The sequence below is a fragment of the Nematostella vectensis genome, chromosome 14 (assembly GCF_932526225.1).
Source record: "Nematostella vectensis chromosome 14, jaNemVect1.1, whole genome shotgun sequence".
NCBI classification, from domain to species: Eukaryota; Metazoa; Cnidaria; class Anthozoa; order Actiniaria; family Edwardsiidae; genus Nematostella; species Nematostella vectensis.
This window is the reverse complement of record NC_064047.1, coordinates 11,053,088-11,071,181: the sequence shown is the minus strand read 5'-3', so window position 1 is coordinate 11,071,181 and position 18,094 is coordinate 11,053,088. Positions and strand designations below refer to the sequence as shown.

The 18,094-nt window shown below is 39.9% G+C and overlaps 1 protein-coding gene across 2 annotated transcripts in view; it reads right to left on the bottom strand.

Moving 5' to 3' along the window:
- Positions 1–18,094, bottom strand: part of LOC5504709 — a 63,510-nt gene that overhangs the window by 7,376 nt on the left and 38,040 nt on the right. For both annotated transcript variants that reach the window (XM_048721934.1, XM_048721935.1), the window contains exons 23-32: positions 11,660–11,773; positions 11,077–11,224; positions 9,656–9,794; positions 9,075–9,267; positions 8,575–8,713; positions 7,963–8,267; positions 6,419–6,554; positions 4,140–4,441; positions 3,865–3,994; positions 92–258 (exon numbers count right to left, since the gene is read on the bottom strand). In XM_048721934.1, the coding sequence (XP_048577891.1) occupies positions 92–258; positions 3,865–3,994; positions 4,140–4,441; positions 6,419–6,554; positions 7,963–8,267; positions 8,575–8,713; positions 9,075–9,267; positions 9,656–9,794; positions 11,077–11,224; positions 11,660–11,773 (1,773 nt within the window). The remainder of the gene's footprint in view (positions 1–91; positions 259–3,864; positions 3,995–4,139; positions 4,442–6,418; positions 6,555–7,962; positions 8,268–8,574; positions 8,714–9,074; positions 9,268–9,655; positions 9,795–11,076; positions 11,225–11,659; positions 11,774–18,094) is intronic.

Genomic DNA, 18,094 nt, shown 5'->3' with positions numbered 1-18,094 from the left:
GGGGAGTGGCCTCTTGATAAGTTTGAGTACGAGTTACCATTTTATTAATATTATTATCAATATTAATAAATATTAATATTCAATCATTTACCTGTAGATATTCTCCTTTCGCATCGGTAGCAGCGCACCAAGCTCCGTTACCATAGTGACGCCCAATCCTGGCAAAGCTAGGCTTGTATCCAAGGTTACGGATGCTGGATGCAGTGACAGAAGAGTCGGAGATCATAGATGTTTGCATACCGAGATCCTCTTTACACTCTGGATTGGAGGATACAACCCCGTTAATAAGGACACCGTTTGTACCCATAGAACTATCCATACACAGTAAAACCCTGTTAATAAGGACACTGTTGGCACCCATAAAACTGTTCTCATATAGTGTAACCCCCGTTAATAAGGACACCATTTGTACCCATAAAACCGTTTTCATACAGTGCAACTTTGTTGATAAGGACTCCATTTGTACCCATAAAACCGTTTTCATACAGTGCAACCCCGTTAATAAGGACTCAATTTGTACCCATAAAACCGTTTTCATACAGTGCAACTCTGTTAATAAGGACACCATTTGTACCCATAAAACTGTCTTCATACAGTGCAACCCTGAATAAGGACACCATTTGTACCCAAAAACTGTCTTCATCCAGAACACCCCCTTTAAGGGCCTATGGTACTATCTTTTGAGTTGCTAGGGAAATTTGTTTGTTTTATAAAAGCTTCTGTTTTATGTCAAATCTCTTGGAACTTTCAACATAAGTGTTTTAGACATAAATGACACAAGTGATGATGTCATCTGATCCCTCCCATGGTCACGTGACCCAGAACATTAAAACGTGTCGGAGAAGCTACTGTTCAAATCTACCATAATTTTTTTGCAGAAATATTTTAACATCACTATTTTCTAAAACTTCACGCATCGGATTTGCGAACTTTTGATACCGCGAGAAATGGCGAATATTTATGTTCTTCGAAAACCACATATTTGGTAATAACTTTTTTATTTCTTTAAAAATCAAAAATCCAATGCGCTAAATTGTTAGGAATGGTAATATCAATGGTTTGAGTGTTTTTCTCGCGCGGAAATGGCCGCCATCTTTCTTTTTCGCCATCTATTTTTATTCTCGAAAAACATATAAAAATTGTATTTTCTTCTTCAAAATGTCGAAAGTTTATTTTAATCTCTTGGAAAAAAAAGAACAAAGAAAATTAGAACTGGAGTTTTGAAGAAAATAAAAATAAAGAAAGGACTCGACCGGGGATTGAACCCGGAGCGCTTGCTTACAAGTCAAAGGTGCTAACCACTGAGCCACGGAACCAAGTTGGAAGACGCGCGGCGATTTTAGTCTATTAAACCGAAAGTAGCGCTTTTCCATTTCATAGCTGCGAGATAGTACCATAGACCCTTAATAAGGACACTGTTGGGGCCCATAAAACTGTCCCGATGAATGGGGTGTCCTTAGGGCAGCTTCCACTGTATACACCACAAAGACTTTATTAACCCAACTAATGTGCCAAATACACAATTCCTAACCTGTAACAGTTGAGACTACTAAAACTACGTTTATCATGCCAAAAAAAGAAGTTAATAATGATGAGAATGTTTGTTGGTGACAGTGATGATAATGGTGTTGGTTGTGATGATGATAATGATGATTATGGTGATAATATGATAGTGATGATGACATGACAGAAAAACCTGGGAAATGCGCAACTCGAGATAGTAAAAAAAGACACAATTTCTAACAATTGCCATCGGTTTTTTGTTTACGGACAAATTTTCAAACACAAATAACGTGGGACCGAAATGCACATTCCGAGATTTTGGCTTTTTAGATATTTTTCCTTGATCATCCTCGCGCTATGTATAGGCTCATGAACGAAAAGCTCAAATTTCAATCACACTTTACAAAAAGTCGCATCAATTAAAAAAAGGCGCATTTGATATTTTATTTTATTTAACCAAATAAGTACTTAGAAAAATTTTCCGCCTTATTAGATGTGAAATGAGCTCGGTTGATGGTTGGTGATGGTGATGGTGATGGTGATGGTAATGGCGATGATGATGGTGATGATGATGGTGATGGTGATGGTGATGGTGATGGTGATGGTGATGGTGATGGTGATGGTGATGGTGATGGTGATGGTGATGGTGATGGTGATGGTGATGGTGATGGTGATGGTGATGGTGATGGTGATGATGATGATGATGGTTGATGATGGTGATGGTGATGGTGATGGTGATGGTGATGGTGATGGTGATGGTGATGGTGATGGTGATGGTGATGGTGATGGTGATGGTGATGGTGATGGTGATGGTGATGGTGATGGTGATGGTGATGGTGATGGTGATGGTGATGGTGATGGTGATGGTGATGGTGATGGTGGTGATGGTGATGGTGATGATGGTTATGATGATGGTGATGGTGATGATGATGGTTGATGATGGTGATGGTGATGGTGATGGTGATGGTGATGGTGATGGTGATGGTGATGATGATGGTGATGGTGATGGTGATGGTGATGGTGATGGTGGTGGTGATGGTGATGGTGATGGTGATGGTGATGGTGATGGTGATGGTGATGGTGATGGTGATGGTGATGGTGATGGTGATGGTGATGGTGATGGTGATGGTGATGGTGATGGTGATGGTGATGGTGATGGTGATGGTGATGGTGATGGTGATGGTGATGGTGATGGTGATGGTGATGGTGATGGTGATGGTGATGGTGATGGTGATGGTGATGGTGATGGTGATGGTGATGGTGATGGTGATGGTGATGGTGATGGTGATAGTGATGGTGGCAGTGATGGTGGTGGTGGTGATGATGATGGTGATGATGGTGATGGTGGTTATGATGGTGATGTTGATGGTGATGGTGGTGGTGATGGTGGTGGTGATAATGATGGTGATGATGATGGTGATGGTGATGATAATGGTTGGTGATGGTGATGGTGATGATGATGGTGATAATGATGGTGGTGGTGTGGTGATGGTGATGGTGATGATGATGGTGATGATGGTGGTGGTGGTGGTGGTGATGGTGATGGTGAAGGTGAAGGTGATGGTGATGGTGATGGTGATGGTGATGGTGATGATGATGATGATGGTGATGGTGATGGTGATGGTGATGGTGGTGGTGGTGGTGGTGGTGGTGGTGATGGTGATGGTGATGGTGATGGTGATGGTGATGGTGATGGTGATGGTGATGGTGATGGTGATGGTGATGGTGATGGTGATGGTGATGGTGATGGTGATGGTGATGGTGATGGTGATGGTGATGGTGATGGTGATGGTGGTGGTGATAGTGATGGTGATGGTGATGGTGATGGTGATAGTGATGGTGGTGGTGATGATGATGGTGATGGTGATGGTTGGTGATGATCATGGTGATGGTGATGATGGTGGTGGTGATGATGGTGGTGGTGATGATGGTGGTGATGGTGATGGTGATGGTGATGAAGATGATGGTGGTGATGGTGATGGTGATGATGATGGTGATGGTGATGGTTGGTGATGGTTGGTGATGGTTGGTGATGGTGATGGTGATGGTGATGGTAATGGTGATGATGATGGTGATGGTGATGGTGAAGATGATGGTGGTGGTGATGGTGATGGTGATGGTGATGGTGATGATGATGGTTGATGATGGTGATGGTGATTGTGATTGTGATGGTGATGGTGATGGTGATGGTGATGGTGATGGTGATGGTGATGGTGATGGTGATGGTGATGGTGATGATGGTGGTGATGGTGATGGTGATGGTGGTGGTGATGGTGATGATGATGGTGGTGGTGATGATGATGGTGATGGTCATGCTGATAATGGTGGTGATGAGTGTCTCTCATCCCTGGTCAGGCTTACCATGGCGGCCGTAAAACTGCACTTTTATGCACCTCCCACTACTTGTCACAAGCCCAATACGAATATAACGCGCCTTGAATGGAAACTGTAGATGTGCCATGTGTCCCTCATGAGAGCCGCGCTTTATAAACTGGTAAAATCATTAGGTTAGGTTTACACATTGAGCAGTGTTTATGACATTCTATAGTCAACCGAAAAAGTCTTTGAAAAGGAACCAAACCCCCTAAAAGACAATGTTTTTTTCATATGTTAAAGATTAGGGTGTCGGTACTGACCTTTATTAATGCATTCCCAATGCCTTCCAAATCCCTTTCCACGTATTCCTGCCAAAACACATTATCCAAGCTGGACGTCAAATTATAAGAAGCAACATAAACCTTCGACACAGGGTCCCCGAATGTCAAGATAGATGTAATGACATAGACTGTTCGTAAGTCAGCCTCCAAGTAAGGATGGACGTCATCTATGCGCGCGCACCATGCCGCTGACATGCTCTTTAATCCAGCATTTGACGCCTCTTTTCCAGATTGTTCACTGGATGCTTTCAGAGTTACAATTGAAATCGCATCTGTGCAGTCTGAAAAGAGAAATTACGTACAGCTATACAGTGGCAACAACCTATCAATCGACCAACTCATCCCAAAATATTTATAATGTTTTTATCAAAGTACTGTAATGGACTATCTCTATTTAGGGGACAATTTCGTGGTCCCGAGGGTAGTAGAGTATCACACCATATCGTGGATCTTATAGCAAGGGATAATGATGTACGGGCCACCTTTGGCTAGATTGGCCGCGCGCGCCTGGATCATAAGAACAACGAGGAACAGAGGACCCTTTCCTGCACGTGAGTCGAGATCAGAAAGAACGGTGGTTAACGTTCTTATAAAATCTTTTACTTATATCAATCAAGCAAAAAAAAAAAAAAAAACTTTTAGATTCCGAAAAGGTAAATGAATATGGTTGAAATTTGAGTTTTCAGTATAATTTTCTTGGTCGCGCGAAAGGAGAAAAAATTTAATCAACGCATTTTCCTTAAAATCCGTTAAAATTCTTAGACGGCAATACCACAAAATATTGACAAAGAGTTTTGCATTGTACTGCTAGCCACAATGAAACAAAAACCATTTAAAACAGGGAATTTTATGCGATAAAAGAAAATAACGTCTTGTTGTAAGTTTCAAAAACAGCGCGCGCTCGTGAGAATGTCGCCATTAAGGGGGGGATGGGTGGGTTGACATACTTCCCATGATGCATCGCGTCGAAGTATATTATCAAGCGCCGCGCTTCGTGATGGCGCGCAGATGATCAGCTTGACAGTTCTGAATAACGCATGCGCATGCGCGTGTTCTGGCGAAAACAAACAAAATCTTAGTGTTGAATCGTTCGAGTAAAGGTACGAAAAGCTGACTTCGGTCGCTGTTTTGACTTACTGTACAGCATTAAAAGCATACTGTACAAAAGATGACAGATTTGTTTGATAATGAGGGAGTCATATAGAAAAGCCTTAGGTTTAATCTAGTTTTTCTTAGCATTCGCCAAAATGTGACAGTTCGCCGGTAAAACGCCGCCATTTCAAAACAAAATGGCTGGTTTAACCGCGTGGTACTGGAACCATTCTTGCGTTTTTCAGCACTGTCGATCCGCTTGATTATCGCCGAATGCCTCGACAATGAAAATTCAAGATTTTAATTTGAAAACAGATGTTTTCTTTGTCTTTCAAATCCAAGGCCTTCTCCCACGGGCCTTAATTACTCAATCCCGGACGATTTAAAGATTTAATTTCAAATCCTAATACCTTTTTTACTGTATTTTTATTTTTATTGGTAAAGATCAAACTGAAGCTCATGAGAAATTTGTTTCCTACAGCTAAAAATGGCTAGAAGATAACGAACTTTTAAAAATAGCGTGAGCGCGCGCCGGGAATGGCGTCATTTTTGATTGCCCGTGAAGCGCGCGGAGACAGATTGAAAAATAAAATACAACTACAATAAGCTCTTTCGCGTTGTCCTAGCCGTCGTCCTCGTCCTTGCTTAAGGTCCCCAATGATGGTGTAAATAGGGACTAGCGCCCGCTCAGCCTTTTAAACAAGGACCCGCACTAGAAAAGGGCCTGGACCAGGTCCATGAATGCTCAGTTGTTAGTTAAATGCCATTCGTTGCGAGGCTGCGGAGCTCAGTCAGGCGTTTCTTTTTTGTCCACGAGGAGCAAAACCTAAACTCAACTTTTGAAGCGCTTTTCTTCTCGTTTGCTCGGTTTATTTTCTCTTGGTGGTGGTGGTGATGATAATCGAGACACTGATAATGACGATGATGACAGTGATGATAATAATGATCAGTAGCAGATCAATAGCGGTGGTACCCACACCCACCTCCTCTTTACTGTAATCGTTAAAAGCACTCGCGCTAAAACGCACAAATCTCCCTTATGTTTTATATCTTGTTGGCACCTCTCCCCTCTACTCGAAAAGTTCTGGTCTCTTCCCTTATGTTGTTGACGATAATGGTGAAAGATTGTTACAGATGATGTGTATATGACGTGATGGTTTACTTACCACATCCGTAGATCTCTACGTGTATAGTAGCACTGCGGAAGACACTTTTAACAATTATGCGTATGTACCGTGCAAAAATATGGGGATATATTCGTCTTTTGAATGCCAAATATCTCCCCCATGCTCCGTTAAAGACCTAGAAAGCAAATAGAGATGTTGTGATGAGAAATACTTACGTCAGGCCAGTATTGGTTTGGGGGGAAGGGTATAGGAGATGTTTTTTTTTTTTTAAGGTTTCCCATGAAAAGTCCAAATGTATACTATCGCAATAGAAGCCGTGTTTCTACTTAAAGTGCCCGTAGCATCAAACTCTTAATTTCCGGGTTTATACCAATATATCAGTAGTTTAGGACTTGAAAACAAACCATACCAATTTTTATTGCCATACGACGGGTTCTCGTGGGGTTTTGCCGGCTTTTAAATGTAAATAATATCGCATTCTCGAGCGAAAAGTGACCCCACTTTTCGAAAGCGCCAGGCGTTCCTAGTTAATTCAGGAATCCTGTGGTGGTTTTCTATTATTTTAGGGCCTTGTTTTGCCCTGTTGCCAGAGCAATTGTGTGTGCTTTTTAATTACGGCGTTTCCACTTATTTCTAAGTAAAAATGTGCTTACGAAAAAATTTTCGATATAATTTTTTTAAACATTAGTTTTTGGCAGTTTTTGAGTTAACAAAAGCAGGGACGCAGTTCTAGGTCGTGGGGGTGTGGCTGAAGGGGGGGGCATCTCTCTCTGGAAACCTTGACCTTCACAGAAAAAAACGGATGTATGTTTGTATGTTAAACCACCTTGTATAACATACTCGCGCGAGAGTTCGCAGATAGAACGCATTTAATTGCTTTATTGCAATAAACCAGTATTTCCTCTGAGTCTGTGGCTAGTTCTGTCTAAGGGACACAACAAGGGTTTGTTTGTGTTGTGCTTAAGCGCTTGTGGACCAGCCAATACTCTCGTGCAGCTGTAAGTTTACACAAGGTTGAAAAAGTATGTTGGACGCCTCTGTGAAACAGAGTAATTGCGTTGACGTTTCGAGGGTTGACCTGACTTAGGAGCAAAAGAGCGTAAACGAGTCTATTAGAAAACAGTTCGTGTTTTTCCACTAGCCCATTTCAGTTTCGTATCCAAAACGATCGAAACATCAGCGGAACTAAAGCGTACAGCATATTTTACTGAAAGGTTTGATAATTTTGTTAGTGTGCAATTTCAGTAATGTGTAAAGTAGTGCATGACCCTTCACTGTAATTCAGACTTTTAAGTCTGCGAGAGTGTTGTATTATAATTATTATTATTATTATTATTATTATTATTATTATTATTATTATTATTATTATTATTATTATTATTATTATTATTATTATTATTATTATTATTATGGTTATTATTATTATTATTATTATTATTATTATTATTATTATTATTATTATTATTATGGTTATTATTATTATTATTATTATTATTATTATTATTATTATTATTATTATTATTATTATTATTATTATTATTATTATTATTATTATTATTATTATTGTAGATTGGTTGGTTTACCTTCTCTTTTGTCCCGTCCTCGTCTAAATATGGCAAATATTTTATCCCGTCCTTACTATATGCCACCGCTACTTTAGTTACAAAACCAAAGGCTAAAATTCCACCCTGTATGGCGAACCCGCTGACTCTCTTCATCGCGGGCCCAAGGTCAATATCCATAAATTCTCCAGGGAGGTGTGTTTGGAAAGTTTGATGGCGATCATAAAGGTTCAAACGAACAAAACGTGGTCCATCGGTAGAACTGGTGGCTCTTATCGCCGAGTCGGGGATATGCTGGCTCTCTAATCCAAGGCTATTACCGCAATCTTAGAAAAAGATATAAAAAAAAAATTAAAAATATCACCAACTCTGTCGTAAAAGGAAACGCTCAAGATGAGAAAGTTGTCCATTCGATTTCTCGCCGTATGAGAAAGGTTTCTATAAGTGCGCAAACACAAAAATTATAAGATATTCCGTTTATGGAAAGTACCGCGGGAAGTGGTGTGTGTGTGTCTGGGCGGGGTTGGGAGAAGGGGGTGAACGAAAGGTAAGGGGTACATTTGGGCATTTTGCTACCCTCCCCACAGTGTATGGGAAACGTGTTTGACAGATGGCATATTTCTGTACACTTACATTCGCATCCAATAATATCGGCTCTCATACAGATGTGGTTTCTCCAGCTTTTAGGATAGATTCGAAGAAACCTCGTAAAAAGTTTGTTGTTTATTTGAGACGTTGATTTAGCTTTTCCGTCATTGTTTCCTTGAAATTCCTGCAAACAATCGACAGAACAACAGCACAATTTACTATCTTCACGCATATTTAATGATAACGAGTGGTTATTGGTTTGTTATCTCGGAACACGGGCTATAGGATATCTTTACTCCAAATAATGTTTTTTGTCTTTTCAGTGTTGAACACGTTTTCTTAACTAACCTGGTTGTATTTTTGCTATTAAAACGCGTCGCTAGGGATCGAGTCACTTATTTACCAGGCGGCGATCACTAGCGCGTCGTTTGGAAGTGTTACGAGACATCCAACACGTAGGGACAGAGCTCGTCGGCGACAAATGCGTCTAAGTTCTTATTCGCGGGTGTTTGCTGTACTCAATTAATTAACAAGGCTGTATTCACCTTGGTAGTCCCGTCTTCTTTGTACTCTTCCCACATCAAGCCGTCATCACTATACCATAGAACATACTTCTCGACCCAGGCCTCGGGTAAAGATGGTAGCTTGGTAGCGGCCTCCTTCCCTTGTAGCACGATTGCGGTCACACGCGCCATGAGGCCCAGATCAATCTGGAGGTACTCGCCCACTGCGTTGCGCCTAGAACAGGACGTCAAAAGAACAGGTTAGAACTTCGCCAGTGTATGACGGAAGTGTCACACAACTGTGCGTAATACTTTGCACACCAGGTCCTTCAGAAAGTGTCACACAACTGTGCGTAATACTTTGCACACCAGGTCCTTCAAAAAGTGTCACACAACTGTGCGTAATACTTTGCACACCAGGTCCTTCAGAAAGTGTCACACAAGTTGGTCTTATCTTGCGCACCACGCCCCACCGTACTGTTTTGAGTGTTATCTCGCCACCCACCGAATATAATTGGTGCTAATACGTGACGATGGTGTCACGTGTCATTCAAGTATCATGCACATACACGCAAAGTGTCACGGGAGAAGTGTCACACAAGTGTCACGAAAGTCTGCCTTACCTAGCGCACCAAGCCCCACCAAACTCTGTTGAGTCAAGCCTCGCCATCCACGGCATGTAATTGGTGCTAATGCGTGACGAGGCTGAGACGGCGGAGCGCGGTATTCGCCACTCTTGCATTCCAAGGGCGTCCATGCATTCTGCCAATGAGAAGGGATGCTTAGTGCATAGGTTTTACACATTAGTGGATAGTATTTACACATTTGTGGATAGGTTTTACACATTAGTGGATAGACTTTACACATTAGTGGATAGACTTTACACATTAGTGGATAGTATTTACACATTAGTGGATAGGTTTTACACATTAGTGGATAGACTTTACACATTAGTGGATAGTATTTACACATTAGTGGATAGGCTTTACACATTAGTGGATAGGTTTTACACATTAGTGGATAGGCTTTACACATTAGTGGATAGGTTTTACACATTAGTGGATAGGTTTTACACATAAGTGGATAGGCTTTACACATTAGTGGATAGGTTTTACACATTAGTGGATAGGTTTTACACATAAGTAGATAGGCTTTACACATTAGTGGATAGGCTTTACACATTAGTGGATAGGTTTTACACATAAGTGGATAGGCTTGACACATTAGTGGATAGGTTTTACACATAAGTGGATAGGTTTTACACATTAGTGGATAGGTTTTACACATTAGTGTATAGGTTTTACACTTTAGTGGATAGGTTTTACACATAAGTGGATAGGCTTTACACATTAGTGGATAGGTTTTACACATTAGTGGATATGTTTTACACATTAGTGGATAGGTTTTACACATAAGTGGAGAGGCTTTACACATTAGTGGAAAGTTTTTACACATAAGTGGATAGGCTTTACACATTAGTGGATAGGTTTTACACATTAGTGGATAGGTTTTACACATAAGTGGATAGGCTTTACACATTAGTGGATAGGTTTTACACATTAGTGGATAGGTTTTACACATAAGTGGATAGGCTTTACACATTAGTGGATAGGTTTTACACATAAGTGGATAGGCTTTACACATTAGTGGATAGGTTTTACACATTAGTGGATAGGTTTTACACATAAGTGGATAGGCTTTACGCATTAGTGGATAGGTCTTAAACATAAGTGGATAGGTCTTAAACATAAGTGGATAGGTTTTACACATTAGGATGGGTTTTACACATGCGGGGGTAGGTTTTACACAAAAATGGACAGGTTTTACACATTGGTGAATAGATCTTACACATTAGTAGGTATTCACATACTAGTGGGTAAAAAAGCAAAGCAATAAAGCGGAACCCCAAAGAAGGTAATATCCTAATAAGGAATGTACCGAGTGAGCTAGAAAAACGAGAGCGTTCAAAACAAGATTTATTGATATGGATTGTTGAGTAAACCGTGACACACGTAAAAACCACTTCAAAAATTTATCAACTAACCCTCCTTTCCGTACAGCTGTAGCGTCAGGCAGGGTGAGCCAGAACTCGTGTTCCACGTGATCGGGTAAAGTCTGACGTGGCGAGAAGTGATTGGAAAAACCAGCTCATGCTTGGTAGCCTCGTATGTATTGCCGCTGACCGAAAAAACCTGAGAAGTATAAAAAGAAAACAACTTATCAAGGACATTCTTGTAGGCATCCACCACATATTCAGCACATCCATTATCTATTCATTCATGGAAAGTTCTCGGGAAGGCCAGCATTGCTCATTCTTTACACATCTATAGTAAACAAACAAAATGAACTATTTTGTGCGTACTTTCTGATAACGGTCACGAACCTTAGCCAATCAGATCGTGTTACATGAAACCAGACCTTCTGACATCATTCTCTTTAACCTTTAATTCTAAAGGGACGTATAACATGATCGCATGGCTTAAAGGAAGGCTCAAGTTGTTTTTTTCTTCCGCGGGCTTTCGCAACCCCCCCCCCCCCCCCCCCCCCCGCCTCGAACACAGAACAAAAGAAGGAGCCAGCTCATGTATGTTCACGTGTTGTTCTTTTATGGATGGTATCATAGGTACCTTGTGCGGTTCAGGGCCGTGCTTGTATTCCTCCCAAAGATAACCATCCTTGCTCGATGATAGCCTGTAGGTCAACACACGACCATTTCCATCAGGAAGTCCACCTACAGCAACCTGAAATTCACAAAGGATTGGCCCTTAGACCAAACATGGCCACGTGTAATGCACGCAAGATTGGTCATTAGTCCATATATGGTCACATGAAATACACGCAAGAATATTCATTAGTCCATATATGGTCACATGAAATACACGCAAGATTGGTCATTAGTCCATATATGGTCACGTGTAATACACGCAAGAATATTCATTAGTCCATATATGGTCACATGAAATACACGCAAGATTGGTCATTAGTCCATATATGGTCACATGAAATACATGCAAGATTGGTCATTAGTCCATATATGGTCACATGAAATACACGCAAGATTGGTCATTAGTCCATATATGGTCACGTGAAATACACGCAAGATTGGTCATTAGTCCATATATGGTCGCGTGAAATACACGCGGGATTTGTCATTAGTCCATATATGGTCACATGAAATACACGCAAGATTGGTCATTAGTCCATATATGGCCAAATGAAATACACGCAAGATTGGTCATTAGTCCATATATGGTCATGTGAAATACACGCAAGAATGGTCATTAGTCCATATATGGTCACATGAAATACACGCAAGATTGGTCATTAGTCCATATATGGTCATGTGAAATACACGCAAGAATAGTCATTAGTCCATATATGGTCACATGAAATACACGCAAGATTGGTCATTAGTCCATATATGGTCACATGAAATACAGGCAAGATTGGTCATTAGTCCATATATGGTCACATGAAATACACGCAAGATTGGTCATTAGTCCATATATGGTCACATGAATTACGCGCAAGATTGGTCATTAGTCCATATATGGTCACATGAAATACACGCAAGATTGGTCATTAGTCCATATATGGTCACATGAAATACACGCAAGATTGGTCATTAGTCCATATATGGTCACATGAATTACGCGCAAGATTTGAAATTAGTCCATATATGGTCGCGTGAAATAAACGCAAGATGGGTCATTAGTCCATATATGGTCACATGAAATACACGCAAGATTGGTCATTAGTCCATATATGGTCACATGAAATACACTCAAGATTGGTAATTAGTCCATATATGGTCACATGAAATACACTCAAGATTGGTAATTAGTCCATATATGGTCACATGAAATACACGCAAAATTGGTAATTAGTCCATATATGGTCACATGAAATACACGCAAGATTGGTCATTAGTCCATATATGGTCACATGAAATACACGCAAGATTGGTCATTAGTCCATATATGGTCACGTGTAATACACGCAAGATTGGTCATTAGTCCATATATGGTCGCGTGAAATAAACGCGGGATTTGTCATTAGTCCATATATGGTCACATGAAATACACGCAAGAATAGTCATTAGTCCATATATGGTCACATGAAATACACGCAAGATTGGTCATTAGTCCATATATGGTCACATGAAATACACTCAAGATTGGTCATTAGTCCATATATGGTCACATGAATTACGCGCAAGATTTGAAATTAGTCCATATATGGTCGCGTGAAATAAACGCGAGATTGGTCATTAGTCCATATATGGTCACATGAAATACACGCAAGATTGGTCATTAGTCCATATATGGTCACATGAAATACACTCAAGATTGGTAATTAGTCCATATATGGTCACATGAAATACACGCAAAATTGGTAATTAGTCCATATATGGTCACATGAAATACACACAAGATTGGTCATTAGTCCATATATGGTCACATGAAATACACGCAAGATTGGTCATTAGTCCATATATGGTCACGTGTAATACACGCAAGATTGGTCATTAGTCCATATATGGTCGCGTGAAATACACGCGGGATTTGTCATTAGTCCATATATGGTCACATGAAATACACGCAAGAATAGTCATTAATCCATATATGGTCACATGAAATACACGCAAGATTGGTCATTAGTCCAAATATGGTCACATGAAATACACGCAAGATTGGTCGTTAATCCATATATGGTCACATGAAATACACGCAAGATTGGTCATTTTTCCATATATGGTCACATGAAATACACGCAAGATTGGTCATTAGTCCATATATGGTCGAGTGAAATACACTAGATTGGTCATTAGTCCATAAATGGTCACATGAAATACACGCAAGACTGGTCATTAGTCCATATATGGTCACATGAAATACACGCAAGATGGGTCATTAGTCCATATATGGTCACGTGAAATACACGCAAGATTGGTCATTAGTCCATATATGGTCACATGAAATACACGCAAGATTGGTCGTTAGTCCATATATGGTCACATGAAATACACGCAAGATTGGTCGTTAGGTCATATATGGTCACATGAAATACACGCAAGATTGGTCATTAGTCCATTTATGGTCACATGAAATACACGCAAGATTTGCCATTAGTCCATATATGGTCGCGTGAAATACACGCGAGATTGGTCATAAGTCCATATATGGTCACATGAAATACACGCAAGATTGGTCATTAGTCCATATATGGTCACATGAAATACACGCAAGATTTGCCATTAGTCCATATATGGTCGCGTGTAATACACGCGAGATTGGTCATTAGTCCATGTATGGTAACATGAAATACACGCAAGATTGGTCATTAGTCCATATATGGTCACATGAAATACACTCAAGATTGGTCATTAGTCCATATATGGTCACATGAAATACACGCAAGATTGGTCATTAGTTAATTTATGGTCACATGAAATACACGCAAGATTTGCCATTAGTCCATATATGGTCGCGTGAAATACACGCGAGATTGTTCATTAGTCCATATATGGTCACATGAAATACACGCAAGATTGGTCATTAGTCCATATATGGTCACATGAAATACACTCAAGATTGGTCATTAGTCCATATATGGTCACATGAAATACACGCAAGATTGGTCATTAGTCCATATATGGTCACATGAAATACACGCAAGATTGGTCATTAGTCCATATATGGTCGCGTGAGGTACACGCTAGATTGGTCATTAGTCCATATATGGTCACATGAAATACACGCAAGAATAGTCATTAGTCCATATATGGTCACATGAAATACACGCAAGATTGGTCATTAGTCCATATATGGTCACATGAAATACACGCAAGATTGGTCATTAGTCCATATATGGTCACATGAAATACACGCAAGATTGGTCATTAGTCCATATATGGTCGCGTGAAATACACGCGGGATTTGTCATTAGTCCATATATGGTCACATGAAATACACGCAAGATTGGTCATTAGTCCATATATGGTCACATGAAATACACGCAAGATTGGTCATTAGTCCATATATGGTCGCGTGAAATACACGCGGGATTTGTCATTAGTCCATTTATGGTCACATGAAATACACGCAAGAATAGTCATTAGTCCATATATGGTCACATAAGATACACGCAAGATTGGTCATTAGTCCAAATATGGTCACATGAAATACACGCAAGATTGGTCGTTAGTCCATATATGGTCACATGAAATACACGCAAGATTGGTCATTAGTCCATATATGGTCACATAAAATACACGCAAGATTGGTCATTAGTCCAAATATGGTCACATGAAATACACGCAAGATTGGTCGTTAGTCCATATATGGTCACGTGTAATACACGCAAGATTGGTCATTAGTCCATATATGGTCGCGTGAAATACACGCGGGATTTGTCATTAGTCCATATATGGTCACATGAAATACACGCAAGATTGGTCATTAGTCCATATATGGTCACATGAAATACACGCAAGATTGGTCATTAGTCCATATATGGTCGCGTGAAATACACGCTAGATTGGTCATTAGTCCATATATGGTCACATGAAATACACGCAAGATTGGTCATTAGTCCATATATGGTCACATGAAATACACGCAAGATGGGTCATTAGTCCATATATGGTCACGTGAAATACACGCAAGATTGGTCGTTAGTCCATATATGGTCACATGAAATACACGCAAGATTGGTCGTTAGTCCATATATGGTCACATGAAATACACGCAAGATTGGTCGTTAGTCCATATATGGTCACATGAAATACACGCAAGATTGGTCATTAGTCCATTTATGGTCACATGAAATACACGCAAGATTTGCCATTAGTCCATATATGGTCGCGTGAAATACACGCGAGATTGGTCATTAGTCCATATATGGTCACATGAAATACACTCAAGATTGGTCATTAGTCCATATATGGTCACATGAATTACGCGCAAGATTTGAAATTAGTCCATATATGGTCGCGTGAAATAAACGCGAGATTGGTCATTAGTCCATATATGGTCACATGAAATACACGCAAGATTGGTCATTAGTCCATATATGGTCACATGAAATACACTCAAGATTGGTAATTAGTCCATATATGGTCACATGAAATACACGCAAAATTGGTAATTAGTCCATATATGGTCACATGAAATACACACAAGATTGGTCATTAGTCCATATATGGTCACATGAAATACACGCAAGATTGGTCATTAGTCCATATATGGTCACGTGTAATACACGCAAGATTGGTCATTAGTCCATATATGGTCGCGTGAAATACACGCGGGATTTGTCATTAGTCCATATATGGTCACATGAAATACACGCAAGAATAGTCATTAATCCATATATGGTCACATGAAATACACGCAAGATTGGTCATTAGTCCAAATATGGTCACATGAAATACACGCAAGATTGGTCGTTAATCCATATATGGTCACATGAAATACACGCAAGATTGGTCATTTTTCCATATATGGTCACATGAAATACACGCAAGATTGGTCATTAGTCCATATATGGTCGAGTGAAATACACTAGATTGGTCATTAGTCCATAAATGGTCACATGAAATACACGCAAGACTGGTCATTAGTCCATATATGGTCACATGAAATACACGCAAGATGGGTCATTAGTCCATATATGGTCACGTGAAATACACGCAAGATTGGTCATTAGTCCATATATGGTCACATGAAATACACGCAAGATTGGTCGTTAGTCCATATATGGTCACATGAAATACACGCAAGATTGGTCGTTAGGTCATATATGGTCACATGAAATACACGCAAGATTGGTCATTAGTCCATTTATGGTCACATGAAATACACGCAAGATTTGCCATTAGTCCATATATGGTCGCGTGAAATACACGCGAGATTGGTCATAAGTCCATATATGGTCACATGAAATACACGCAAGATTGGTCATTAGTCCATATATGGTCACATGAAATACACGCAAGATTTGCCATTAGTCCATATATGGTCGCGTGTAATACACGCGAGATTGGTCATTAGTCCATGTATGGTAACATGAAATACACGCAAGATTGGTCATTAGTCCATATATGGTCACATGAAATACACTCAAGATTGGTCATTAGTCCATATATGGTCACATGAAATACACGCAAGATTGGTCATTAGTTAATTTATGGTCACATGAAATACACGCAAGATTTGCCATTAGTCCATATATGGTCGCGTGAAATACACGCGAGATTGTTCATTAGTCCATATATGGTCACATGAAATACACGCAAGATTGGTCATTAGTCCATATATGGTCACATGAAATACACTCAAGATTGGTCATTAGTCCATATATGGTCACATGAAATACACGCAAGATTGGTCATTAGTCCATATATGGTCACATGAAATACACGCAAGATTGGTCATTAGTCCATATATGGTCGCGTGAGGTACACGCTAGATTGGTCATTAGTCCATATATGGTCACATGAAATACACGCAAGAATAGTCATTAGTCCATATATGGTCACATGAAATACACGCAAGATTGGTCATTAGTCCATATATGGTCACATGAAATACACGCAAGATTGGTCATTAGTCCATATATGGTCACATGAAATACACGCAAGATTGGTCATTAGTCCATATATGGTCGCGTGAAATACACGCGGGATTTGTCATTAGTCCATATATGGTCACATGAAATACACGCAAGATTGGTCATTAGTCCATATATGGTCACATGAAATACACGCAAGATTGGTCATTAGTCCATATATGGTCGCGTGAAATACACGCGGGATTTGTCATTAGTCCATTTATGGTCACATGAAATACACGCAAGAATAGTCATTAGTCCATATATGGTCACATAAGATACACGCAAGATTGGTCATTAGTCCAAATATGGTCACATGAAATACACGCAAGATTGGTCGTTAGTCCATATATGGTCACATGAAATACACGCAAGATTGGTCATTAGTCCATATATGGTCACATGAAATACACGCAAGATTGGTCATTAGTCCATATATGGTCACATGA